This window comes from Gorilla gorilla, chromosome 15 (genome assembly GCF_029281585.2).
Source record: "Gorilla gorilla gorilla isolate KB3781 chromosome 15, NHGRI_mGorGor1-v2.1_pri, whole genome shotgun sequence".
In the NCBI taxonomy this organism is placed as follows: domain Eukaryota; kingdom Metazoa; phylum Chordata; class Mammalia; order Primates; family Hominidae; genus Gorilla; species Gorilla gorilla.
In genome coordinates this window covers 35287806-35315107 of record NC_073239.2, presented here as the reverse complement: position 1 = coordinate 35315107, position 27302 = coordinate 35287806, and the positions used below count along the sequence as shown (strand labels likewise).

The 27302-nt window shown below is 40.4% G+C and overlaps 2 protein-coding genes across 3 annotated transcripts in view; one reads left to right on the top strand and one right to left on the bottom strand.

The window, feature by feature from the left end:
• Positions 1–1147, top strand: part of RPGRIP1 (RPGR interacting protein 1) — a 63278-nt gene extending 62131 nt beyond the window's left edge. For both annotated transcript variants that reach the window (XM_063698260.1, XM_055362392.2), the window contains one exon: positions 950–1147. In XM_063698260.1, coding sequence (XP_063554330.1) covers positions 950–1062 — 113 coding nt within the window. In that variant the 3' untranslated portion in view covers positions 1063–1147. The remainder of the gene's footprint in view (positions 1–949) is intronic.
• Positions 1148–1310: 163 nt separating this feature from the next.
• The window catches only part of SUPT16H (SPT16 homolog, facilitates chromatin remodeling subunit), a 33212-nt gene continuing 7220 nt past the window's right edge, over positions 1311–27302 (bottom strand). Inside the window, exons 2-26 of the mRNA XM_019009496.4 lie at positions 23460–23552; positions 21994–22164; positions 20451–20603; positions 19865–20011; positions 19320–19471; positions 18385–18557; positions 16547–16637; positions 14888–14961; positions 14647–14759; positions 13255–13320; positions 13050–13145; positions 12851–12966; positions 12612–12765; positions 12014–12141; positions 10907–11042; positions 10674–10800; positions 10243–10361; positions 9319–9444; positions 8156–8268; positions 7768–7843; positions 7038–7207; positions 4249–4378; positions 3544–3673; positions 3329–3406; positions 1311–2659 (exon numbers count right to left, since the gene is read on the bottom strand). Coding sequence (XP_018865041.1) covers positions 2514–2659; positions 3329–3406; positions 3544–3673; positions 4249–4378; positions 7038–7207; positions 7768–7843; positions 8156–8268; positions 9319–9444; positions 10243–10361; positions 10674–10800; positions 10907–11042; positions 12014–12141; positions 12612–12765; positions 12851–12966; positions 13050–13145; positions 13255–13320; positions 14647–14759; positions 14888–14961; positions 16547–16637; positions 18385–18557; positions 19320–19471; positions 19865–20011; positions 20451–20603; positions 21994–22164; positions 23460–23552 — 3078 coding nt within the window. The 3' untranslated portion in view covers positions 1311–2513. The remainder of the gene's footprint in view (positions 2660–3328; positions 3407–3543; positions 3674–4248; positions 4379–7037; positions 7208–7767; positions 7844–8155; positions 8269–9318; positions 9445–10242; positions 10362–10673; positions 10801–10906; positions 11043–12013; positions 12142–12611; positions 12766–12850; positions 12967–13049; positions 13146–13254; positions 13321–14646; positions 14760–14887; positions 14962–16546; positions 16638–18384; positions 18558–19319; positions 19472–19864; positions 20012–20450; positions 20604–21993; positions 22165–23459; positions 23553–27302) is intronic.

The following is a 27302-nucleotide window of genomic DNA, read 5'->3' as shown; positions in this document are numbered from 1 at the left end:
TCGAGACCAGCCTGGCCAATATGGTGAAACCCCATCTCTACTAAAAATACAAAAAAAATTAGCCAGGCATGGCGGCGGACACCTGTAATCCCAGCTACTCGGAAGGATGAGGCAGAATTGCTTGAACCCGGGAGGCGGAGGTTGCAGTGAGCTGAGATCAAGTCACCGCACTCCAGCCTGGGTGACAGAACAAGACTCTGTCTCAAAAAAAAAAAAAAAAAAAAAAGAAAACAGGAATTAAGAGTACATAGCACATATTGTTTTGTGAAACATGTTTTATGTATTGTTTAATGAATCATGGTATAAAATTATTCTTACTGATCATTATAAACATTTTTTGAGGAATACTCCTCAGACCCTAAGGTTTACAAAGTTCAAATGTTAGATAAGATTCTAATTATATTCCTCTAGTATCTTTCCAACTGTGATCCTTAGTCTTTTTCCTCATCTATAAAACGGGAATAACAGCAGTCTCTAACAGAGTTGTGAAGATTAAGGAAGCACTTAAATAAGGGATTAAGATTAAGAAAGGGGCTTAGGGTAGTGCCTGGCATAAGGCAAGTGACGTTATCTTTGTGGGCTATTTTCCAACTCACTCCTATCCCCATTCCTAAACATGCTATGTTCTTCCTGACCTCCATGCCATTTGTATGTGCACAGGGAAAATCCACTTAAGACTTTTCTGGTGATTTCTCCAGAAATCCTTTCCAATTTGTCCATTCTGGTGCAGATGCCTCTTTATGTCCCCAAAGCAACTTGTGCTTCCATTTATTATATAGCACCTATACACTATACCATTTTCCTTTCTCCTTCACTAGACTGAGTCCTCTTATGAAATGGGTTAGTAATTTCATTCATTTAGCATCCCCAGTACCTAACCTGACAAATACCAAGTATCAAAGTGTTCAACTGAGTGATGCTGCTGCTGGTTTTTTCCCTTTCCCAACAGTTGTTAGCCCTGAAGATCTGGCTACCCCAATAGGAAGGCTGAAGGTTTCCCTTCAAGCAGCTGCTGTCCTCCATGCTATTTACAAGGAGATGACTGAAGATTTGTTTTCATGAAGGAACAAGTGCTATTCCAATCTCAAAGTCTCTGAGGGAACCACAGTAAAAAGTCTCTTATAAAGTTAGCTTGCTATAACATGAATTTGGTTTACTGTGATGGCTAGTGTCTCTCCATCTAATGATGAAAGTTTAGAATGATGAGTAAAACTAGCTAGCTAAAGGCATTTTTCTCCAGTGCCTTAGCACTTTACCAGGCAGGAAGCAGGCTTGCTTTCAAGAACTGAAAATGAACGGTCACAGGTGAATTTACAAAAACAAACAACAACAAAAAAAACCCAGTTTATTCATCTTTTAGTTCTTCCAAAATTGAAAATATCAAGTCCTACTGCTAAGGAGAAAAAACAAACAAACATAAAATCCGGGACCCCTCCCCCCTTCTTCTCTTAAAGTCACAGAGCACGGAAGGAACTGCAGTGGGACAGGTGGGTGCAGAGAACCAGAAGGGGAGGATGGCAAGATAAACTCCCCAAATACTTGAAAAGCTGTTCAACAGAAACTGTGATAAATACAGGACAATGCAAGACAAAGTTAAAATAAGGAGCAGCAGTGCTGAGAGGCTGTGTTGTAGATATGGCCTCCCTTCCTCTTCTCTTTTCTCATCAGGGTATTCTAGGCCCAAGGCATGACTTGTCCCTTCCAGATCTAAATGTTGACTCCTTTGAGCCTTCCTCTACATTTCACTAGAAGCGGTACATGAGGCACAGCCTGATATATCTTCCTTAGATATATGAGAAAAAAAAGAAGACAGTGGCAATTTTGCCTTCTATCATTGTACCATATGTGCATTGTATGGAGAAAATAACCGAGCCAGGGAGTATCACTGCTTCTTATGTCTTCCAAGGCAGCAGATATACCTCAGAATCTGCATGAGGCAGGAAAGCAGGAAAACTCAGACGAAGGCACCAGCCCAATCTGCCTCACTGGCTCAAGTTGTATGGTTTATCACAACCATTAGCAAATTTCCGAGAACCTTGAGTATTGCAAAGATAAAACTTAGGGATGTGAGGAAGGTCATGGCAGTAGGGTAGGTTGGAGGATTGAATGTGCTGGTCAAGACCCATGATACGGGTAATTAAGGGTCACCTTGTACCACTGTCTTGGAAATACAGCTTTGAGACACCAAATAATAAGATGTCAGAAGCCATCAATGTCCTGGCAGAAGGTGACAGGAAGAGAGAAGAATGAAACAATATTTATTAACAGCGGGAGCCTCCTCCTGTCTTCAAGAACACCTCCTCCCTTGCCATCTGAATGGGGCCATTGGCACGTGTCCTGGTGGGCCTGGAATTCCCCGAGTAGATTGGTCCACACAAATGGCCCCCTAAACCCATAAACACAAATGGCAAAACTTCAAATGAAAACGAAAGGAAAAATACAGTTTCTATGTCATGTAAAATTTTCAGGGGTTGGCTGGAGGAAGAATGGAGCTCAGGGCCAAAGTTCAGAAGTTACTTCCTCTTTTTCTTGGGGGGTGCAGAGCTGTGTCTGGAACCACGGTTAGAGCCACGGCCCGAACTGTGCACAGATGCCTTCCTCTTCCGGCTCATACTTCGACTTTGTTCTTCTTCTTCCTCGTAACGACTTTCTCGGTCCGCTAAATAGAAGGGGCATTATTAGTTAGCAATAGGTAAGCTTTAGGTACCTAATATTACTGGATAGCATGAGATAGTACAGAGAATACACTTTGGAATCAGACCCAAGTTTTAATATTGGGCAAGTACTTTCTGAACCTTGGTTTATTTACAAAAGGGAGAATTATTTAAGGGTTAAATAAGGTAACCTATGAAAAGTACCTATTCCCAATGCTTGGAACACAGCAGTTAATATTTATTTCCTTTTAAGCTTTAAAACGTTTGTTTGGGGTTTGGCTTCAGAGTAACTAGATTAGCATTATAAAGACATGCCTAACCTGGAAGAAGCCTAGAAAATTAAAGTATTATAGGATTTAGGTTTGGAAACTGAGTAGGCTAATTCTTGAGTATTACATGAATATGTGGCTATCATGGCTATAGGAAAGACGGGGGCTTGCGCAGATGAAAACAGCATCCAGTTTGGCAGAGCACTGCCCACTGGAGAGTATGGACACATTCCACACCTCATTTTCTCCTTCAGTCAATGAAGTTGTATCTGTGGCTCCAAAGCACTTTTATAGTGTTCTTTTGTTACTTTCATTACGCCATCAATACTAACACCTCAAAATATTGAAATGTGTTAGAAATTTGTGCGTAGACAAATGAATAAAAAACAACACATTTGTAAAAACCTTTTCGGGCTTCTTCCTCCAGTTCATCCCAATCCTTTCCACTCTCTTCTTCACTACCCAATGACTCCTTAGAATAGTCTGGAAGAAAATTAATTAAGCTTTAGTCATCATGCGGGAACAGAATGGAACGACAGAGTTCTTAGCCTAAAAAAAGTAGTTTTCAGAAATGACATTATATTAGGAAGCCAGGACGAACTTTGCTCTGTAAGACTAACCTGACTCTTCTGCTTCTGATGAATAATCTTCATCACTGTCCTCCTCTTCCTCTTCATAGTCATCTTCTGAAGGATTAAAAGTCTCATCTTCAATTTCAGACTCTGAATCCCCTTCTTCAGCATCACTCCCCTGGTGAGTTAGAGCATAATACTGATTTTTTTTTGACATTTACCTTATTAACTTAATGAATTAATTCAGCCCACATAGTATACCAGTATTTACATGAAGAAAACAAGAGCAAAAAAATCTGAGGGATCAAGAGATAAAATGACTTGTTTAAAATTAGTGGTCAGGTGCAATTATTTTACTATTATTATGTATTATTCCATTTCTGAAAAATTCACGTTAGCCTTCCTCACCCAGGGAAATTAACAACAGAAAGACTTTCTGTATTTACGTATCACACAAACGTAAAGTGGATCATTTTTTAAAAAATAATTTTTGCAAAATGCCCTGAAGGATTTTTCCCTAAATGCTAAGAAACTCATTGAGGAAAAGTTTTTGTAATTTCCAAGAAATCTTGTCAGGAGTTAGTTACCACTGCCCAATCAATTTATCAATTTGAAGAAACAATAATATCAAGTGGTGTTTAGCGCTTCTCCCAGATGGCCTAGTCCCTTATGTACTACTCATATTCCATTCTAACTGACCAAATGATAGCGGGCAACACTGTGTACCAGAAAAGAAACCCCACACTCACGCACCTCACCCTCAGGCTCCAGGAAAGACCAGCCACCTTGTTCGAAGAAGCCCTCAGGGTCATCAACAATGGTCTTCATGATTTTAGTCCAGTTGAGGGACTGTACTCCTTCTGTGTATTTCAGGTCGCAGGAACTAAGAGAAATGACATGACAAAGTCAAATCAATCTTCTGTATTTTCCATATATTCTTTCTCCTTTTTTTGAGACAGAGTCTTGCTCTGTTGCCCAGGCTGGAGTGCAGTGGCACAATCTTCGCTCACTGCAACCTCTGCCTCCTAGGTTCAAGTGATTCCCCTGCCTCAGCCTCCCGAGTACCTGGGATTACAGGCGCATGCCACCATGCCTGGCTAATTTTTATATTTTTAGTAGAGACAGGGTTTTGCCATGTTGGTCAGGCTGGTCTAGAACTCCTGACTTCAGGTGAATAACCTGCCTCAGCCTCCCAAAGTGCTGGGATTACAGGTGTGAGCCACCGCGCCCTGCCTGGGAGCAGATATTCTTTGCACTATGCCACCAGATTATGTCCCAATGGCTGCTATTTGATCTCCTAGAGCACTAGCCCTCACAACAGACAAACATTCCAACTGAAACAAGCTTTCTCCTTCACCTGAGTCTGAGCTCATCCTCTCCCATTTTCTTCCTTAAACACCAATTTCCCTCTTCTTCACTTAGTCTTCTCTCCTATTCACCCATGCTTTTCCCTCTCTGTCACTGATTCCATTCTTATTTCTAAGTAGTCTTAACTCATAACCACTTCTGCGATTCTGTTTTTCACTACTGTAGTTAAGAAATAGGGACAATTTTCAGCCAGGTGCGGTGGCTCACGCCTGTAATCCCAGCACTTTGGGAGGCCAAGGCAGGCGGATCACAAGGTCAGGAGATCGAGACCATCTTGGCTAACACGGTGAAACCCCGTCCTACTAAAAATACAAAAAATTAGCCAGGCATGGTAGCACGCGCCTGTAGTCCCAGCTACTTGGGAGGCTGAAGCAGGAGAATCGCTTGAACCTGGGAGGTGGAGGTTGCAGTGAGCCGAGATCGTGCCACTGCACTCCAGCCTGGGCAACAGAGTGAGACTCTGTCTCAAAAAAATATATAATAATAATAAAAAAAAAAAAAAAAGAAAGAAACAGGGACAATTTTCAATGGCCCTAGCCTTTCCTCTTCAACCTTCCACTGCTTTCCTATGTGTTGTTTATTTGATGCAAAATCTGTATGAAGGTAGGAACAAATTTTTTTTCCCAGTACCTAAAGTGCCCTGTATTTAGACAATGCTCAAATGACTTTCTCTTTCTCACTTCTGTTGAGGAGGGCTGAATCAGTTAAGAGTGAGTAAGAAGAAAAAAATCAAAGAAATGACAATAGTAAGGATAAAAACAAACAACCATAAAATCTGCCTGAGAACCACTGGCATAAATCCACTTTAGACAATATACACGGCAACTTCTGCTTCCAGCCATGATGGAGTAACAATGACTAGATTTACTTTCCCACCTTAAACAACTACAAAACAAAATATGAAACAACAGTTTTCAGACATTGGATAAAAAGCAGCACGAGACCATAATCCCTGAAAGAAGGAAACAACAAGGGTTAATTGAACATTTGCCCCAGTTTTCTGTCTAGAGGCAATTCCTAGTCTGCTATGCAGGGAGGGAGAATCCAACCAGAACCTGATGGTCTCCAGGAACTGAGACAAAGTAGGATTTGGGAAGGCTGGGACAGCTAGAATTTGTGGAGAAGAGTACAGGAAGGAAGAGTTTCCCAGAGAGAAAGCTCCAGAGATCTGCAGAGGGGTCCCCTCAAGTCTTTGGTGGAGGGATGATCTACACATTCATGAGAAAACTGGAACTGCATAAAGAAGCACTGGAAAGCAGTAGGCCAGACAACTCCCAATCTCACACAGAACTAGAAATAAATCGTGTTCCAGTGGATTTATTTCCACCACCTTTCCACCAGCTTCAGCAGAGAGATCTCACAATCCACAGGGCATCAGGCAGACTCTGAAGAGTATTGCCTCGTAGTAAGGCTAATTACTTGGAAGTTTTTGAGTGAAACTTTTAAAGGCTGTTCTAAATCCACACTAATAGACATTTGAGAACAAGCCTTGAAAGATCAAACAGAATCCAACTAACTTGACTGCATCCTAGAATAACCTCATCTCTAGTAAAAAAAAATTAGCTGGGTGTGGTAGCACATGCCTGTAGTCCCAGCTACTTGGGATGCTGATGCAGGAAGGTTGCCTGAATCCAAGAGTTTGAGGCTGCAGTGAGCTGTGACTGCACCACTACACTTGAGCCTGGGCAACACAGTGAGACCCTGTCTCAAACAACCACCACCACCACCACCACCACCACTACAAAATATGTAGAAAATATAAAGATAATGGGTGAAGAGCAGAAAAGGATGCTTCAAAAGCTATTGTAAATATGCTCTACATTGACTGGGTGCAGTGGTTTGTGCCTGTAATCCTAGTACGTTGGGAGACCGACGTGGGAGGATCGCTTGAGCCCAGGAGTTTGAGACCAGCCTGGGCAACACTGAAAACAAAAAAGATCTTAGATTTTGATTTTCTTTGTGTTAAGTATGCACAAGCTATTGTTGTGAATTCAAGAAAAAGTGAACAGCTCCGTTATCTAATAGATCTCAAGTTTTCAAGTCCTGGTCTGTAACAACCAAAAGGCAGTCTCACTTTAAGTATATCAGTAGATTTTATGCACAACATACCACATTCAAATTCTATAATACAGGGTTCATGGGCTAAATGGGAGACTGATGGCAGATTTACTTACTTCAACCATTCCTTGATGGGGTCAAGAGAGGCTACAGGAATGGCGTTGATCATGGTCACTTTCTTGCTGTAGTCCTTGTAGACGATTACCATATCAAAGTTCTTCAGGTGAAACTGGACCCGCTCAAAGTGGATCAGCTCTACCTCATCCAATGTCACCACAAAAGGTGGCTGTCAGGGAGAAACTGAATCATTAGCATATAAGTATTTCCCCCAAAGCAATAATATTTCAAATAACTTTCATGATCTAAATCACTACATAAAAGATAACTTAAGCTGTTTTTTGGGTTTTTTTTTGAAAGACTGAGGCAGTACAACATACTAAGAAGCCACAGAAAAAGGATCTGCAAGATACAAAAATCATCCCTCAAGGAGAATAAACTCAAGGAAACTATGTGAAGGAACCATTTAAAATAAACTATTTAAAAAGACATTATCTTAAAAAATAAAAAATAAAAAAAAGAGAGATAGGTTCTTGCTATGTTGCCCAGACTGGTCTTGAGTTCCTGGCCTCAAGTGTTCCTCCCACCTTGGCCTCTAATTGTGCTGGGATTACAGGTGTGAGCCATCATGCCTGCCCTAAAGAGACTTTAAAAGTAACATTTGTTCAATGAGTTTTAAGTCTAAGTAAATATCAAAAATGAAAATCACAATAATTAGGATAAAAAATACCTATCCTTCTTTATTTTCTCTAACAATTTTCTTACTAAAAGAGGGTAAGAAACACTCACCCATTCCGTAGCATTTACCAGCGCACTACTAGTGGGCTGAAGGAGGCAGGTACTCCTATAGGGAGCTCCGTTAAATCTGGAAGAGAGAAACTTTTAAGACTGAGCTCATCACGAGAGAGACTGCTCCTACCACAACAGACAAACTTCTTCCCTCTCCCCATTCCAAACAGCTCCAGCATACTCACTGGAGACTCATCCAGAGGAAGCCTCTTAAGAGTTAGCCACTCACCTAAACCCTTAAACATTTTCAAGAAAAAATGGATGTCTCAAAGATTATTAGTCATAGGAAAAAAGGATATGATATGTTAAATTATTATTAAAGGAAGAATAATTTATTGTACCAAAAGACAGACCAGTGAAACTTCAAGCCAAAAATAAGATACGTTACCCCAAGTCCCTAAAAGGCACTTCAAATTCCAGTTCCTCCTTAGTTAGAGCCTCTACTTTCTCAATGAAATTTTTAAAGGCTGTTTTCAGTTTGTGCCTCATTTCTCGTTCCATCTGTAGAAGAAAAAAATATCAAATACAGCCATCACATTTGTTAACAGTACCTCCCCTCAAAAAGTCTGAAGTGCTTTTGTGCTTTAAAATAAAAATTCCAACTTTTAAGTTCAGGAGTACATGGGCAGGATGTGCAGGTTTGTTACACAGGTAAACGTGTGCCATGGTGGTTTGCTGCACAGATCATCCCTGAAGTGCTTTCGTTGTCCTTCATTCTCATAACTATAAAACTAACATGTACATACACCTTATTTAAGGTCACCATGTCATTACCTGTCAAGCTGAGTCTGCAACCTAAGCCTAAACTATTGTAATACCCTATCTCAGCAGATACTTGAGTTGCTCTGCACAAACAGATTCAGGGTTGTTTATTTATTTATTTATTTATTTTTGGAGACGGAGTCTTGCTAGTCGCCCAGGCTGGAGTGCGGTGGCGCGATCTTGGCCCACAACCTCTGCCTCCCAGGTTCATGCCATTCTCCCGCCTCAGCCTCCCGAGTAGCTGGGACTACAGGAGCCCGCCACTACATCCGGCTAATTTTTTTGTATTTTTAGTAGAGACAGCGTTTCACCGTGTTAGCCAGGATGGTCTTGATCTCCTGACCTCGTGATCTGCCTGTGTTGGCCTCCCAAATTGTTGGGATTATAGGCGTGAGCCACTGCACCTGGCTATTTATTTATTGAGATGGAGTCTCACTCTGTCGCCCAGGCTGGAGTGCAGTGGCGCTATCTCAGCTCACTGCAACCTCTGCCTCTTGGGTTCAAGTGATTATCCTGCCTTAGCCTCCCGACTAGCTGGGACTACTACCACCCACCACGCCCAGCTAATTTATGTATTTTTAGTACAGACAGGGTTTCACCACATTGGCCAGGCTGGTCTCGAACTCCTGACCCTCAGGTGATCTGCCCATGTTGGCCTCCCAAAGTGCTGGGATTATAGGCGCGAGTCACCACGCCAGCCCAGTTTGTTTATAAAATACAATCCCTGAGCTTGGATTTGGCCTCATCCTCCCTCACTATCCTGCAAATACAATACTAAATTTCACAAACCTGCTCAGCATAGAGGTCATCTCGGTCATGCATATGCTGATGTTTCCCCAAGTCCGTGGTTATCTCTCCCACTTCTGTGTAGAACTGCACATCCGTGTGCCGCTTCTTCCCAAACATGATGGCATTCTGTCAGCATAAAACAGAAAGAACACAGAAGTCAGAAACACAAAGGTATCTGTGATGGAAATGGCAGTGATCCAAACTTGGGCCTCCACAGCATGCATGCAAAAATAATTAAACCACCCCTGGTGTCATCATAAATAATGATGCTTGGGAATGGAAACAGTGTACATTTGAAAAAGTGCTGTGCTCCTACTTATTACAGGAACTTTGGAAATCATGTTGGTAACAAATCTTATCTAAAGCAAAACTTTATTTTAGAAAGAGAAATCTGGAGATCTCGTATAAAACATTTGCTGGCCACCATATAACACACCAAAGGAACAAACATGCTTATGAGCCCCTTCTAGATGCCAGGCCTTGTGGCCTTTAGAGGCATTATTTTATTTAATCCTCTTAAATGTTCTTAAGTGAGAGGTGATTTTTTCATCACTTTTTTGTTTTTCACATGCTGTCGCCCAGGCTGGAGTACAATGGCGCGATCTCGGCTCACTGCAACTTCTGCCTCCCAGGTTCAAGCGATTTTCCTGCCTCGGCCTCTCAAGTAGCTGGGATTACAGGTGCTGGCCACTACGCCTGGCTAATTTTTGTATTTTTAGTAGAGACGGGGTTTCACCATGTTGGTCAGGCTGGTGTTGAACTCCCGACCTCAGGTGATCCACCCACCTCGGCCTCCCAAAGTGCTGGGATTGTGGGCATGAGCCACCGCGCCCAGCCCTTTCATCACTATTTTATAGGAAAGAAGCTGAGAGAAATGAAGTGTCTTGCCCAAGAGCTCACAGCTAGTTAAGTAGAAAGGTATACCTTGAGGTGAAAGTGCAAGACAATAATCATTTCTCCATCACAGGGCTGGAACAAAGCATGCTTAATATTATTGTACAAAATATCCACTTTGTCTCCTCGAACAGATGTGAAGCGGAAGCCTGGGGAAAAGAATGAAGAAATGTCAAGCGGTATAATTAAGTTAGGCCAAAAGGCACTGCAACTCTTCTGGCTGATTTGCACAGGGTCAGAGGAAACACCAACAACTGTATAGAGCTTTCCTTTCCTTCTGGCCACACAGCAGTGTAAGTAGATTCCTCCCAGCATTTCCTTGTCATACTTTATTAGCACCATGCTTTAACCAACTGAGCTAACCGGCGGATGGCTCTTTGTCATACTTTATTATCTGATCTGTCATTCCTAACAAATGTGCCCTGAAGAGAAAGCCTAGGTACAGGAGAGATCATCCATACCATTGACATGGGCCTCCAGTGAGCCTTGCATCCTCTTTTGGGCAATATTTGGGCGAATGTATAGATCTTTCAGTTTCGGATTACTCCGGTTTAGATTGATCACCAGTGAGTCTTGTTTTACAATGCCCTAAGCAAGAAGAAAATTAATGTGAATTGTCACATATCCTTACAAGTCTCCAAAAAATACATGTCCTTCTTTGTGTAATAATGTTTTGCCTGTGTTCAGGGCTCACCTCCTTCTCTTTCTCTTCAGCTTCTCGAGTTTTATAACGTTTCTGTACTTCTTTAATAATTCGGAAAGCATTCTGAAGGTTCAAGGCTGGTACTGTCTGTTCTCCGGGTGCCTTAATATTTGATGCTCGGTATGTACTACAGAAAAGCAACAGCATTTATAGACATTTCTTTTTCAGGCCAGGGAAATTGTACTGATTTACTTTATCTCATAAGCAGCTTAATCTCTGCTTTTTTTTTTTTTTTTTTTTTGAGACAGGGTCTGCCTCTGTCACCCAGGCTGGAGTGCAGTGGCCCAATCTTAGCTCACTGCAACCTTCGCCTCCTGGGTTCAAGCCATCCTCCCACCTCAGCCTTCCAAGTACCTGGGATTACAGGTACACACCACCATGCCCGGCTAGTTTTTGTATTTTTAGCAGATACAGGGTTTTGCCATGTTGACCAGGCTGGTCTTGAACTCCTGGCCTCATGTAATCTGCCTGCCTCTGCCTCCCAAAGTGCTGGGATTACAGGCGTGAGCCACCATGCATGCCCATTCCTTTTTTCATTTTTCAAATCTGGTATAACATCCCCAAATTATCCCATTTCACACCATGAAATCATAGAATCCAATGTGGCACCAGTTTTCTTATTTGAAGATTCTACTGCAATATATGTTTATTACTTTTAACACTTATTTTCATAATTTTTTTTTTTTTGAGACAAGGTCTCGTTCTGTCGCTCAGGCTGGATGGAGTACAGGCAAGATCAGGGCTCACTGCAGCCTCAACCTCCCAGGCTCAAGGAATCCTCCCACCTCAGCCTCCACAGTAGCTGGGTGACGGGCGCCCACCACCACCCCTGGTTAATTATTTTTCAGTAGAGACAAGGTCTCACTATATTACCCAGGCTCAAAATATGTTTAGTAAATATATAGTATCTTCAAGAAGATTCTAAATTGGGATCCATCCTGAAAATAGTACAAAGTCAAGAAGGCGATCCAAAACAAGTACCAATGAGGAAGGCTTTGACATTTACTAGGTAGGGAAAATGTAGCACAGACAATGAAATGTTTCTGAGTACCACTCCAGACAAGATGAATCTGGGTATGACTTTTCTTGGGGACTCACATTTCCTTGACAAAAGTCGCTTCAGGGTTAGGAAAGATGTTGCCTTCATTCCTGCCCAGAGCACTGCCTGGGCAATAAAAGTTGATTCGCAAGTAAGTATAATCTCCTTCCACGGACATACTTATATTCTGTTCAAAGGAAAAGCATAAAAAGTAAACAGATTTCTTTCCTAGAGATTAGTAGTTACAGAGATGCTAAAATTAAGTTAGGAGTTACAAATCGACCGCTCTTAACCTTAATCTAAATCTAATAAATTTACATAATTTATCTTTTTAATAACGAAGTATCCTTTTCCCAAAAAAATCTCTGAATTCTCAAAGTACCTTGTACCATGAATACAACTAAAAGTTAAACAATGATTAAACGAAGTTGAAAGAAAGATAGGCAAATTATGTTTCTAGACTAGTTTAGCTTTCTACTAAGTGAAAAAAACTGAAAGAGGAAGGAGAATGACAAGACAAGAGGGATGTCAGTAACCTGAACAGAGTCTGAAGGAGTCAAAAGTGGGAGACATGATGAATGCAGATTATTTATGGCAAATACAATTACTATTTTAAGCAACAGTTTGGATGAAACCTGATGCACTGAATGTCAGTACCTTGATTGTGGCAATGTGAAACGGTGTTGCAATGCCAAACACGGGCATTATTACAGTCTCATATTTCTTATCGATGTAGATCTTCATTTCCCGAATATGTGGTTCCTTAGGCATCAGAGATGGGTTTTTATAGGACACATTAGACTTGCGAGCTCTGGAGTGGGATAAAAAACAACTGAGAAATTTCTGCAGTCCCACAGAACCCTCAGATGATCTCACTGCTCAGTGAAAACTCTTACTTCTGAATCTGCTGTTCTCCCTTTTGTTCAGTCAATCGCCTCTTTGCTTCTTCATTGAGTTGAGCCGCTAGTTCTTTCTGATGTGCTCTTCGCTTCTCTTCTGCAGTCATTTCATTCTGGTGAATGGAAAATCCAATTTATCACAACACATGAGCCATATGACAGCCGAGATCCATGTAATTTAAAATAGTAAACTTACTCTTGTTCTTTCTGTAAGTAATGCTGCCCGAGAACCTCTTCCCAAAAGGTCCTCTGCCTCATCTTTCTCCTCCTCCTCTTCTTCCTCATCTTCATTCTATGGAAAAAGTCATAATCAAAAAATGAAATTTTAATTATTTTAGCCAATATTATTTAACTTCTTTATATCCTAAACTTCCTATACTACTTATCTATCTTCTTCCTACCTTTAGGAAAATCCCCACATTCTTCACTTTCTTCTTCACAGAAGTGAGAACAGTAGCTGGGCCATCCTAGAATTAAAAGGAGAATGAAGACACATAATTTAAAAGAGGCAATTTCATTTTCTAACCTAGTAAATGGCTGGGCAATGCTTTGAATCTTTTGGACACTAAAATGTTTGACAATGAATAAATATAGTTTTTATCCTTCTAACCTCTAACCTCTCGTCAGGAGCTACAATTTTTTTTCTTTTTCTTTTTTTTTGAGACAGAGTTTCACTCTTGTCAACGAGGCTGGAGTGCAATGGCGTGACCTCAGATCACTGCAACCTCCGCCTCCCGGATTCAAGTGATTCTCCTGCCTCAGCCTCCCGAGTAGCTGGAATTACAGATGCGCACCACCACACCTGGCTAATTTTTGTATTTTTAGTAGAGCCGGGGATTCACCATGTTGGTCAGGCTGGTCTCAAACTCCTGACCTCAGGTGATCCACCTGCCTTGGCCTCCGAAAGTGCTAGGATTACACGCGTGAGCCACTGCGCCCAGCCAAGAGCTACAATTTGGGAGGCAACATTGGGTAATCATTAATACAGGTTTGATTTGAAGCCTGGCTCAGTTGCTTTCTACCTCAGTGACATTTGGCAAGTTACTTAAACTTGTCTGTGCCTTCAATTTATCTGTAAATGGAGGTAATAAGAGTATCTACTTCACAAGGTACTATTTCAACGAATTAATGTAAACTGCTTAGCTTATGATAAAAACACTGAACTATCTGTGCTCACTATTATTAAAAATCAGTTCCTGCTGAGGGAAAGAAGCCAGTCACAAAAGACCACATAGGGTATGACTGAATTTACATCAACTGCTCAGATATTTAGCAAATCCTTAGAGAGAGCGCAGTTTAGTCATTGCCTAGGCCTGAAGAACCAGTGGGGGAAGGGAAGGGGGATGGGGAGTGACTGCTAATAGGTTCAGAGTTCTTTCCTGAGGTGATGAAAATATTTTCAAATTAGATTGTAGTGATGGTTACACAAATGTGAAAATACTAAAAATCACTAAATTGTACATATCAGGTGGGTGAATTGTATAGTATGTGAATTGTAGCTCAATAAAGCTGTTATTAAAAAGAAAAAAGAATAATCGGTTTCATTATTAGTATTAGTTCCTGATATTATCATTATCAAGGTTCAAGCCACAATATGACAATATGATTTAAAGGTTTAAATCATTCCCTATACCTGGGCTACAGTCTCTATTCCTAGCTGCATTAGGTTAGGCTGTCACACGGATTCTTCCCCTTAGCTAGCATTTAACAAAGCAAGAAAAAAACCACAGGGTCCACAGACGTGCCTCAGAAGTTAGTTCATGAAGACTCCAAAGTTTAGACACAATACACACCTCATCCACAAGCACTGTGTCACCAATGAACAGGGCATAGGTTTTCTCTTCTGGCTTTTTCCCCTCCTTGTTAGTCAGGTCTGAGAATCCTAAATTGATGCTGAAAACCATTCCTAAAACAGCAAAACAAGGATCAGTCTGGCTGTGACAATGTGGAGAGGTGTGAGACATATGCCTAAAAGAAAATAAAGCTAAAGGAAGTAACTCACAAAAGCATTTTCCTATTGTATGTGAAACTTACCTTTCTTCAGTTTGTATTGATTTTTGCTATTGATTACTAGGGAGCCTTCACGGAATTCAATTCCCATCCCAAACCTGAAAAGAAACAGATAAACATCAGCAAAAGGCTAAAGATCTCTAACATGGATCAAGCATAACATATTCATTTCAACTTTCACAATAAGACAGGCAAACATGTTTGAAATGATTTACCCCTGCTGACCGCTCAGTTAGAAGAGAGGATTCAAAGACAGTCTTTTGGCCTCTAAACATGCTGTATAATCCCATGGCGAAAAATAATTTCCTAATTGATTATATCGAGCCTTTTTAATTTTAGCTTATTTGCCCACATTTAAACTTTAACCTTCTACCATAAAATCAAGTCAGTAGTACTCCTAGAAACAACATAGAGATTATTAAGGGGTACATTACTAAGACAGTAATTACTAGATTAAAAGGGGCAATTTTTAGTGGAACACTGGTAAACCAGATTCGTAAGACTTGTTATATAGGTATATATTTCCATGAGAGAAGTCTAGAAACTATATACCATAGACTAGTTTTCATCTAAAGAGAATGCCTACATAAAGCTTTGTTTCCCAAAATGTCCTTTGTTCCATTACACGTTATTAGGTATTTCTAGGTGTTCAGTGATAAAATACATTTGAGAAATGTATAAAATACACTTGAGAAATGTATAAAATACACTTGAGAAATGTATAAAATACACTTGAGAAATGTATAAAATACACTTGAGAAATGTATAAAATACACTTGAGAAATGTATAAAATACACTTGAGAAATGTATAAAATACACTTGAGAAATGTATAAAATACACTTGAGAAATGTATAAAATACACTTGAGAAATGTATAAAATACACTTGAGAAATGTATAAAATACACTTGAGAAATGTATAAAATACACTTGAGAAATGTATAAAATACACTTGAGAAATGTATAAAATACATTTGAGAAATACACTGGATTGAATAAACAAACCAAAACCAAAACCAAAAAAAAAAAAACAAAAAACAAAAAAAAACCCCAAAAACAAACAAACGGCCAGGCACAGTGGCTCACATCTGTAATCCCAGCACTTTGGGAGATCAAGGTGGGAGGACTGCTTGAGCCCACGAGGTCAAGACCAGCCTGGGCAACATAGCGAGACCCTGTTTCCACAAAAAATAAAAAAATGAGCTGGGTGTGGTGGCACGTGCCTTGGTCCCAGTTATTGGGGGAGCTGAGATGGGAGGATTGCTGGAGCCCAGAAGGTCTAGACTGCAGTGAGGCATGACTGCACCACTGCACTCCAGCCTAGACAGAGTGAGACCCTGTCTCTAAATAAAATATTAGGACATCTCAGAGTACTTAAGTTGCAAATGTGCATGGAGAGAGGAGGTATAGTATGTATTAATAATATTTCCTAACATCTGTAATTATATCCTGGAAAACCTATGGGCTGGAACACCACATTGGTCTAGAAAAATCTCTCTTATACACTTGGGAGAACTTAAATCTGTCTCACTTTCTCTGATAACATCATGTGCCTGGCACATAGTATAGTTTGCTAGTCCATAAATGTTGGCTGAATCAATCAATTGCCTAAAGAAATAAGACTGACCACTGACAGTCTAACTGAAAACTGACTCAAGAATGACAATAGACATCATGGCATACCCTAGGTTTTTGGTAATTTTGTTCAGCAGTTCTGGCTTCTGCTTTTTAACCACGTCCATGACAGCGTTATACACATCACATATCTTCACACCTAATAACAAGACACAAAGGGGATATTAAAGTATCTTTTAGGAAAAAAACTCAGTAACATTTTAAAATCAAAATTTATGTCCCCTAAAGCAGTGTTTCTCAAAGTGTGAACTAAACAGTCCACTCACTTTTTTTTTTTTTTTGAGACAAGGTCTCACTCTGTCACTCAGGCTGGAGTGCAGTAGCATGATTACGGATCACTGCAGCCCTGACCTCCCAGACTCAATGATCCTCCCACCTCTGCCTCCCAAGTAACTGGGACTATAGGCACACACCACTATGCCCAGCTAATTTTTTATTTTTTGTAGAGACATGGTCTGCCATGTTGCCCAGGCTGGTCTCAAACTGGACTCAAGCAATCCTCCCACCTTGGCCTCCCAAAGTGCAGGAATTATAGGTGTAAATCACTCCACCTGGCCCCATTCTTTTTTTTTTTTTTTTGAGATGGAGTCTCGCTCTGTTGCCCAGGCTGGAGTGCAGTGGCGTGATCCTGCTTCACTGCAAGCTCCACCTCCCGGATTCACGCCTTTCTCCTGCGTCAGCCTCCCGAGTAGCTGAGACTACAGGTGCCTGCCACCACGCCCGGCTAATTTTTTTGTATTTTTAGTAGATGGGGTTTCGCCGTGTTAGCCAGGATGGTCCTGACCTCATGATCTGCCTACCTTGGCCTCCCAAAGTGCTGGGATCACAGGCTTGAGCCACCATACCCGGCCCCGATCCCATTCTTAATCATACTATTTGAGAATCACTGATCCAGGAGGACAGTGGTCTTAATAAAATACTTTAAGAGTTGATAAATGGTATCACATTAAAGTTATTATACATTTTCAAAAACAGATCCTTGTGGTGGGCCTGTTCCATTTATCACTAAATGGGTGAATTATTGTTATGAGGGCTGTGGCCTTAACTTTTCAGGATCTATATGAATGGGTATGTCAAGCTAAAAAGTAGTCTAGATATGGTGGCCTCAGAGGGATCTTTATCTTCATTAAACTATCTATGGCTATGATTTCCAATAGGACTTCTTAAGACCGACTTAGACATAATGTGGAAGAATGGTGTCTGGAAGCTCAGTATCCTTCGTATCGTTTTGATGTAGAATTAATAGTATATATCCTGTAGGTAGAGATACTAGTTCTCAGAACTTTCTATAACTAAGGAATAGTAATAAGGCCAAGGTATTTTGTGACGATCTGGACACAGAGGGCCTAACAAGTCAGAGAGGTTTCTATAAACATCAATGTAAACCACAATGATCACTCATGCTTGAAAGAAATGCAGATTCAAGACCTATATGCTAGGATGATTCAACATTTGTAAATCTTATTCTCTTTTTAATATGAGAGCCTCAGAGACATAAACATAACACTAATGACATTTCTTTTTTGAGAGAAGGTCTCAACTCTATTGCCCAGGCTGGAGTGCAGTGGCGCAATCATGGCTCACTGCCGAGGTATAATTGCAACTCACTGCAGCCTTGACCATTCAGGCTCAAGTGATCCTCCCCAACTTCAGTCTGAGTAGCTGGGACCACAGGCGTGCACCACCATGCCCAACTAATTGTTTCATTTTTAATTTCCTGTAGAGATATGGGGGCCTCATTGCCCAGGCTGGTCTTGAACTCCTGGATTCAAGTGATCCTCCTGCCTCGGCCTCCCAGTGTAGGGATTACAGGTGGGACCCACAGCTCCCGGCCAATGACATTTTTGTTACACAACTTCCAAACCTCCTTTTCTAAGGCACCTCACCATGTCTTAATTCCTTCAGCAGCTCCTCTTGAAGCTGGAGTAAAAAGTTATAATTTTCTTGAACTTCCTGAGAAGGATCAACCATCAAAGTGCGAACAAGGTTGGAGCAGTAAGACTTGAAGCGAATACCCATGGCACAAGTGATAGCCCCAAAATGCATATGATTCTTGTCACTAGAGACCAACAAAGAAAGAAAACATTTCATTACCAAAACTAGCAAAGTCCTTGGTATCAATGGGACACGGTATCAATAATCATTACTTTTCCCTGCCATATCCCAAAGCTGTGGCTGAATAAGGACCTAAACTTTTTTGTGTTTTGTTTTAAATAAACTAACCAGTTTATAAAGGCTCTGGAGTAAAAGTCAGTGACCAAAACTTTTAGGATAAAAATTCAGTGAGTAAGTGAGTACTGGATTACAAAAATGCAAATGATATCCTGAATTGTATCCATTATAGTCTAATTGTGGGGTTGTGAGGAGTCACTTATCCACTAGTCCTCTATGAATTGTGAGTTGTAATTAGTCTTAAGTTAAATGAGCCAGACATAAAAGGACAAATACTGAATGTTCTCACTTATATGTGGGAACTAAAAAATTGGATTACATGGAGATAGGGAAAAAATAGATAACAGAGACTGGTAAGGGTAAGTGTGTAGGGGGGCAGGTAAGGATGAAAAGAAGTGGGTTAAAAGGTACAAACATAAAGTAAGATAGAAGGAATAAATTCAATGTTTGACAGCAGAGTAGGGGGACTATACTTAACAAAAATGTATTGCACCTGGGTGATGGACACCCAAGATAATGACTTGGTGACACTATACATTATATACTTGTAGCCAAATTTCAATGTACCCCACAAATTTGTACAGATTTAACAAAAAGAAAAAATAGGCTAAAGTCAAAATGCTATATTATGAAGTCTTCATATACTTACCTCACCACACTGAACTTGAGATTATAGTTGCCACCACTCTGAATGATAGGAGGGTAACACATTTCCACAGTAGAAGGGTCTGCCCCAGCAAGGTATTTTTTCTCTTCAATGGCCTTTTCCACAGACTCAGCCAGTTTGCTGTGTCGAACTTTCTGTAAGAGCATCCAGAAATAAAGTAACACTTACTAGAGGGTAGCAAAGCGGGGTGTGTGGACACTATGATTTGAAGACAAAATGTATCCTTGTATAAGTCTTAGGAAATGTTTATGCGCCAGGTAATATATTGGTATGCAGGCAAAACACATTTGGAGAACAATATGTAGGACTTACAGCTATTCCTATGATTCTCAAGTAAAATAATGGGTTACCTCAAGAAAACATAATGCAGGCTTACCATTATTTTGAAAGGGAGATGATGTAATTACCACCAACTTAAGTGTCAGTCTTAATTTCAAAGGAAGCTGAAGAACACACCAACAGATTTGCATCGTAGACTTATTACTGCTTCATTAAAACAGTAAAAAGACCCTCTCATCTCCATTTACCTCATCTGCATCAACTATTTCCATGACTCTTTCCTTGAAGAATTTGTTGAAGACTTCAGAAGTGATGCTGGCTGCTTTCTTCATTAGGTTGAGCTCCCCATCCTCCTTTACAGCGATGGTATATGCCACAACTGCACTGATATCTATCTGTGGTCAAAGTGACAAGAGTTTCTAACATGCAAGTACAGAATTACAAAATAAATGCACCTCTCCAATTTGAATATTACCAGTGATATTTCTGTTATTTAGCAAACTATCACTGGTTTGCAGAATATTCAAACATTCTCTTCTTGAACTGAATAAACATTTGAAATAGCTCTTTGCCAGGTCATTGTGTGTACTACAAGAGGTGTTAAGCTAATGTACCACTTAAAATGTAAACTGCCCTCTAGACGTTTTTTGTAAAGGCAGATGGAAGAAAGGCAGGGAAAAAAAATAAAACTGGCACACTGCTCAGCCAAAGGGGATAAAATGTAAACAAACATACAGTTTTCCCAAAACAAACGTCCTGCACTATCTGTTATGGAAGCCCATCACATTTCTGTCTTCTCAACTCTTGATTTGCTATTTCCAGTAGTATTCTTACTTTGTCAAAGCCTTCTTTGTTGAGGCAGTCATTCCAGCTCTTCATGAACTCTCCAGGGAATTTGTCTTTGCTGAACACTCCAATCTTCTTGCCATTCTTGCTTTCTTTAATGGCTTCAATCATTTTGTCAAAGCTACTCTTATTACTTTCATTCTGTCAGTGTCATAGGGAAGAAAAGACACGTTTTACCAGTTCATTAGACACATATGTTTTACCAGTAACAGGTAGAATAATATTCTAAACTATGGAAAAAATTAATTCTCCTCCCATCCCCACCTACTTTTTATTTTTAAAGAGACAGGGTCTTGTTCTACTACCCCCAGGGTAGAGCACAGTGGTGTGATCACAGCTCACTGCAACCTCGAACTCCCAAGTTCAAGCAATCCTCCTGCCTCGGCCTCCCAAGCAGCTGGGACTACAGGTTCATACCACCATGCCTGGATAAATTTTTTTTTTTTTTTTTTTTGAGGCAGACTTGCTCTGTTGCCAGGTTGGAGTGCAGCGGCGCAATCTACACTCACTGCAACCACAGCCTCCCGGGTTCAAGTGATTCTCATGCCTCAGCCTCCCGAGTAGCTGGGATTACAGGTATGTGACAACATGCCCGGCTAATTTTTTATATTTTTAGTAGAGATGGGGTTTTGTTATCTTGCCCAGGATGGTCTTGAACTCCAGACCTCAAGTGATCCACTGCACCCAGCCTTCCTGAATAATTTTTGTATTTTTTGTAGAGATGGGGTTTTGTCATGTTGCCCAGACTCATCTGGAACTCCTGCGCTCAAGTGCTCGCCTCGGCCTCTCAAAGTATTGGGATTACAGCCACGAGCCACCATGCCTGGCCCACCTGTAAGATGCCTTCCCATCTTTAAGGAAGATTGTAATATATAAAAAGTGAGCAAAACATTTCTTTAGATATTTTTATATACTCAGGTGAAAGTGCTGCCGTAAGTTGACCAGACTATTCCTTTTTTTAAGAGAAGGGGTCTCACGTTGCCCAGGCTGGTCTCAAACACCTGGGCTCAAGCAATCCTCCCATCTCAGCCTCCTGAGCAGCTGGGACTACGGGTGTGTGCCACCACGTCTGATACAACTATTCTTTTTCTTCAGAAACAGTTAAGAAACTCAAACACATAAGTGAACAATATTCTGAGAAAACATCCCATGTTAGGTGGGCAGTATGACAAAAAAAATTCACATTTGATAAAAACTGGAAATGATGTATATCTAAGTTTCCTTAAGGATATTTAAGGTTATTTGCTCTAATCAAGGCATACAGATGAAAACAAACTAACAGTGTCCTCAAGAATGGAGACATAAAATCAGTGTTCACCAGAATTTCATAGCTCATTTGTTTTACAGCAGAACTGATAGGATTATTGAATTCTTTTCCTCCTAACAATGAAGACGTGACAGAACTTTGTAATTACAACCACAGCCACCTATAATTTCCCCTGCGCATTCTTTCAAACTCCTATAAGGCATTTCTGTTCATCCCTTTTGAAGATTCTTCCACATTTATGACACATTCTTTATTAATCCTGACCTTTTCTCGTATTAGCAGTGTGATGGCAGGGGCTCCATTAGCATTCTCATTGCCCTTAGTGTTGGCAATCTGTTTCAAGAACTCCACTTTTTTCTTGCTGGCCATAAAGATGATTTTGTCATCACAAAAGACCATGATAGTATCAGTTAGTTCGTAACCAAAGAGCCATGTCTATGGAAAAAGACAACAGTGACAACGGTATTTACAGATACAAAAATTAATGGACTCATACAGATATATAGAAATACTTATAGACAAAAATAACATGTCTGAAATTAATTCCAAGGTAATCAGGCTGGGGAGTCTGGAGTGGATACAAATTAAGCAAGATCGGCCAAGAGTCGACAATTTATTAGAACAGGACAATGGGGTTCAATGTATTATTTTCTCTACGTTTATATGCTTGAACTTTCTATAATTAAAACCATCAAATCAGTTAAACGACTTGTGTTTATAGGAAGTATATCAATGTTTAGTAATACAGAAATGCATAAAACAAGGGACAGAGTGATACAGAACCCTGCGTTATTACCTCCTCAATTACCAGTTCCCTACCAATTATTCATTTCTCCTTCTCAAAGAACTGATATTTTACCGTCCTTTCAGGTAAGTATGGTCATTAAGATCAAATTTTGGCCAATAAGTAAAAAATGGTAGTGTGTGGAGCTTCAAGCAAGTCTTCTTAAAAAGAAAAGGTGGCCTCCTGTTTTCTTCTGTCTCTCTCTTTTTGCTTGGAATGTAGATGAAACACCTGGAGTTCTAGAAGCCATTCTGTACCATGTGCAACAGGGCTATGTTCTTTGGGTGGCAGAACAGAGAACTGGAAAAAGCCTGGGTCCCTGAAGACTATACATAAGGAAAAGAATATTTTGTTTAACTCACTGTTACTTAGGTTTTTGTGTTATAGCAGCTAAATCCATACTGATATTAATACTTCTTTTTCCTTATGTCCTAAAGCACTGCTAAATCCAATTGAACTTTATGTGATGGTGAAAATACCATTTATCTGCTCTGTCCAATATGGGGTAGCCACTGCCGAGTACCAGAAACACAGCTGATGGGACTGAGAAATTGAAATTTTTTAAAGTAAGAGACAGGGTCTCACTGTGTTGCCCAGGCTGGAGTGCAATGGTGCAATCTTGGCTTACTGCAACCTCTACCTCCTGGGGTCAGGCCATCCTCCCATCTCAGCCTCCTGAGTAGCTGGGACTACAGGTGCACACCCCCACACCTGCTTAATTTTTTTGTATTTCTTGTAAAGACAGGGTTTTGCCATGTTGTCCAGGCTGGTCTTGAACTCCTGGGCTCAAGCAATCCACCTGCCTCAGCCTCCCAAAGTGCTGGGATTACAGGCATGAGCCACCGCAGCCAGCCAGGAATTTAAGTTTTAATGTGGCTACCATACTGAGCAGTGCAGTAGATAATCCAACAACTCTAAGGGCTAAAAATTGCTGTAAATCTCTCACCTGTAAGGCAGTTGATTTGGCATAAACAATTTCTTCATCAACACCCACTGATACAACAATGGCATCAACGTTGGCATACTCATCTTCTCCTTTCTGAAAAGAGTGGGTAATCATCACTTAATTTTTCACACTAGCAAAACAGGAATACAGCCTTCAACATTTACCTAGGACAGGCATAATTTTCTCCTGATAGAAATTTCAAGTTTAAGGTACATGCCTGTTTGGCAGTCTTACAGCTATTCTATTTTTTGTTTTTACAGTACTTGCTAATTGTTGATAAATATCAAGAGAAATTTTTCCTTAGCCCCCAGATCTATGTTTCATAGTTCAGGAACACAGATCAGTGACAAACGTCCTGTGTAATTCAAAGAAATATTTTATTTTTTTAAATTTTATTACTTATTTTTGAGATGGAGTTTGACTCTTGTTGCCCAGGCTGGAATGCAATGGTGCAATCTCGGCTCACTGCAACCTCCACCTCCTGGGTTCAAGCAATTCTCCTGCCTCAGCCTCCCCAGTAGCTAGGATTACAGGTGCCCACCACCACACCTGGCTAATTTTTTTATTTTCAGTAGAGACAGGGTTTCACTATGTGGGTCAGGCTGGTCTCGAACTCCTAACTTCACGTGATCCACCTGCTTCGGTCTCCCAAAGTGCTGGAATCACAGGCATAAGCCACCATGCCTGGCCCAAACTAATTTTTTATATTCCAAAATCATCTTGCACTCTCAAAGATAAGCCACCTTCATCTCAGAATCTTTCAAGGAGTCATAATTTATGCAGAAATCTACATATGCCTTCTTATTTGGTTCAGCCACAGAAATTTTAATAGAGAGATGTAACCCCAGGGCAAAATGAACACTTCAACAACATGAAATCACAGATGCCTGGCCAGAAGGCCACATATCTGAGGTTTCATGAAAGCACTGGAAGCCATGGTAGTTTTTGTCCTTGTAGGTTTTGTCAACCTCAATACCAATGTCCTTTCTGGCTGACGGAGAGACAGGAGTTCTTTATTTCTTAAAAAAGTTTTATTGAGACAGAATTCACATAAAATTCAAAAGCATACAATGTAATGATTTTTAGCAGAATTATGCAACCATCACAATTTTGGAACATTTTAATCTCTCCAAAAACAAACTCTGTGTCCTTGAGTACAATCATTCCTCAACTCCCCTATCTCCATCTCAGCCCTAGACAAACCACTAACCTGTCTCTATGGATTTGTCTATTCTGGACAATTCATATACATGGAATCAAATAAAATGTGGCCTTTGTGTCTGGCTTCTTTCACTTGTTTTCAAGGTTCATCTGTGTTGTGACACGTATCAATACTTCATTCCCTTTTACTGCTGAATATTTCATTGTGTAGATATACCACATTTTATCTATCCATTCATCAGTTGCAGGACACTCGGGTTTTCACTTTCTGGCTATTGTAAAAAATGTTGCCATGAACATTTGAATATGTTTTGTATGGACATTTCTCTTGGGTATACATATACCTAGGAGATGAACTGCTGGGTCATATGGTAACTTTTCGAGGAATCATCAGACTGTTTGTCACCATGACTGCACTAGTCACTATTTCACATTCCTAAGAATGTATCAAGGTTCCAATTTTTCCACGTTAACCAACAGTTTTTATGTCATTTTGATGACAGCCATATAATGAGTGTAAATTAGTATCCTGCTTTTTTTTTCTTTTGAGACAGAGTCTCGCTCTATCACCCAGGCTGGAGTGCAGTGGTGCAAACTTGGCTCACTGCAACCTCCGCCTCCCAGGTTCAAGCGATTCTTGTGCCTCAGCCTCCCAAGTAGCTGGGACTTCAGGTATGCACCACCACGCCCAGCTAATTTTTATATTTCTTAGTAGAGACGAGGTTTCACCATGTTGGCCAGGCTGGTCTTGAACTCCTGACCTCAAGTGATCCGCCCCCACTTGGCCTCCTGAAGTGCTGGGATTACAGGCATGAGCCACCACGCCCGGCCCTCACTGTAGTTTTGATTTCATTTCTCTGATGGCTAATGATGTTGAGCATCATTTCATATGTTTACTGACAACTGTATGCCTCTTGGAGAAATGCCTGTTCAGATCCTCTGCCATTTTGTAGCTGAGTTGTTGCTTTATTATTGAGCTGTAAGAGTTTTTATATTCTAGACACAAGTCCCTTATCAGGATCTGCAGACATTTTCTCCCATTCTGTGCATTTTATTTTCACTTTCTTGATAGTGTCCTTTGAAGCACCAAAGTTTCTAATTTTGAAGTGGTACAATTTATCTATTTTCTTTTTTATTTTGGAGACAGAGTCTCACTCTATCCCCCAGGCTGGAGTGCAGTGGCACGATCTCGGCTCACTGCAACCTCCGTCTCCTGGGTTCAAGCAATTCTCGTGCTTCAGCATCCCAAGTAGTTGGGACTCCAGGCAACTGCCCCATGCCTGGCTAATTTTTGTATTTTTAGCAGAGACTAGGTTTTGCCATGTTGGCCAGGCTGGTCTTGAACTCCTGACCTCAAGTGATCCGCCTGCCTTGGCCTCCCAAAATGCTAGGATCACAGGTGTGAGCCACTGTGCCTGGCCTATCTATTTTCTTGTGCTTTTGGTGTCATATCTAAGAAGGTTCTGCCTAATTCAAGGTCACTCAGATTTACTTTATACTTCTTCTACAAGGGTTTCATAGCTTTAGCTGTCACAGTTAGGTCTATGATTCATTTTCAATTAATTTTTTTGTATGGTCTGAGGACTAACCCAACTTCATTCTTTTACATTGAATAGTTATTACAACACCATTTGTTGAAAAGACTATTCATTTCTCATTGAATTATCTTGACATCCCTGTCAAAAATTAAATGACCATAAATGTGAGGATTTATTTCTGAATTTTCATGTTTATTCCACTCTTCTATATGCCTATCCTTAGGCCAGTACCATGATGTTTTGATTACTATAGCGTTGTAGTAAGTTTTGAAATCAAGATGTGTGAGTTCTCCAACCATCAGATACTCTTCAATAGCTCCATAAAGCCAAAACACTGGTCATTCTGAGCTATAATTCTGACTTCCCCTATAAAGTCAAGATAAATGCATACATAAGACTCTTCCACATTTTTAAGGCTTCTGCTTGTTAATAAGGATATATGATAGCAACTGAGTGTTCTGTTGTACTTCTCTACCACAACAAAATATATTATGCAAAGAAGTCACTACATAGAAATTATATGCCTTTTCTCATTGATTTTCAGTAAGAAATGTTTTCCTTCAGGTTGGCAAAAAGTTTTACCATTAGTTCTCACCAATAGTGAAATAGTAATGGCACTTAAAACTGCTAGTCCCTTTGTATGAGTCAAGGTAGTGGCGCCAAACTACTTCTCCATTACTACACACTCAGGAAAAAAGGCCAGTTTCACTTAAAAGTCCTTGATGAAGTAAAAATGATTACCATTATAAAATCCCAAACCCTTGCATTTGTCTTTTAATATTCTATGTAAAGAAATAAGAAGTATAAATAAAACACTTCTGTGTGCAGTGAATTTGTGATGGTTGGCTAAGTAAAAGCACTTGAATACATATTTCAGTAGCAAGATAAACTAGCCATATGAAGACCTGGATTAGCCAGGCATGGTAGTAGGCACCTGTAATCCCAGCTACTCGGGAGGCTGAGGCAGGAGAATCTCTTGAACCTGGGAGGTTGCAGTAAGCCAAGATTGCATCACTGCACTCCAGCCTGGGTGACAGTGAGACTGTCTCAAAGAAAGAAAAAGAAAAAAAAAAAAAAGATAAACAATGAACAGATTTAACCAAAGAGGTCTAAACCTTACTGAATAGGAATTTCAGAAACAAAA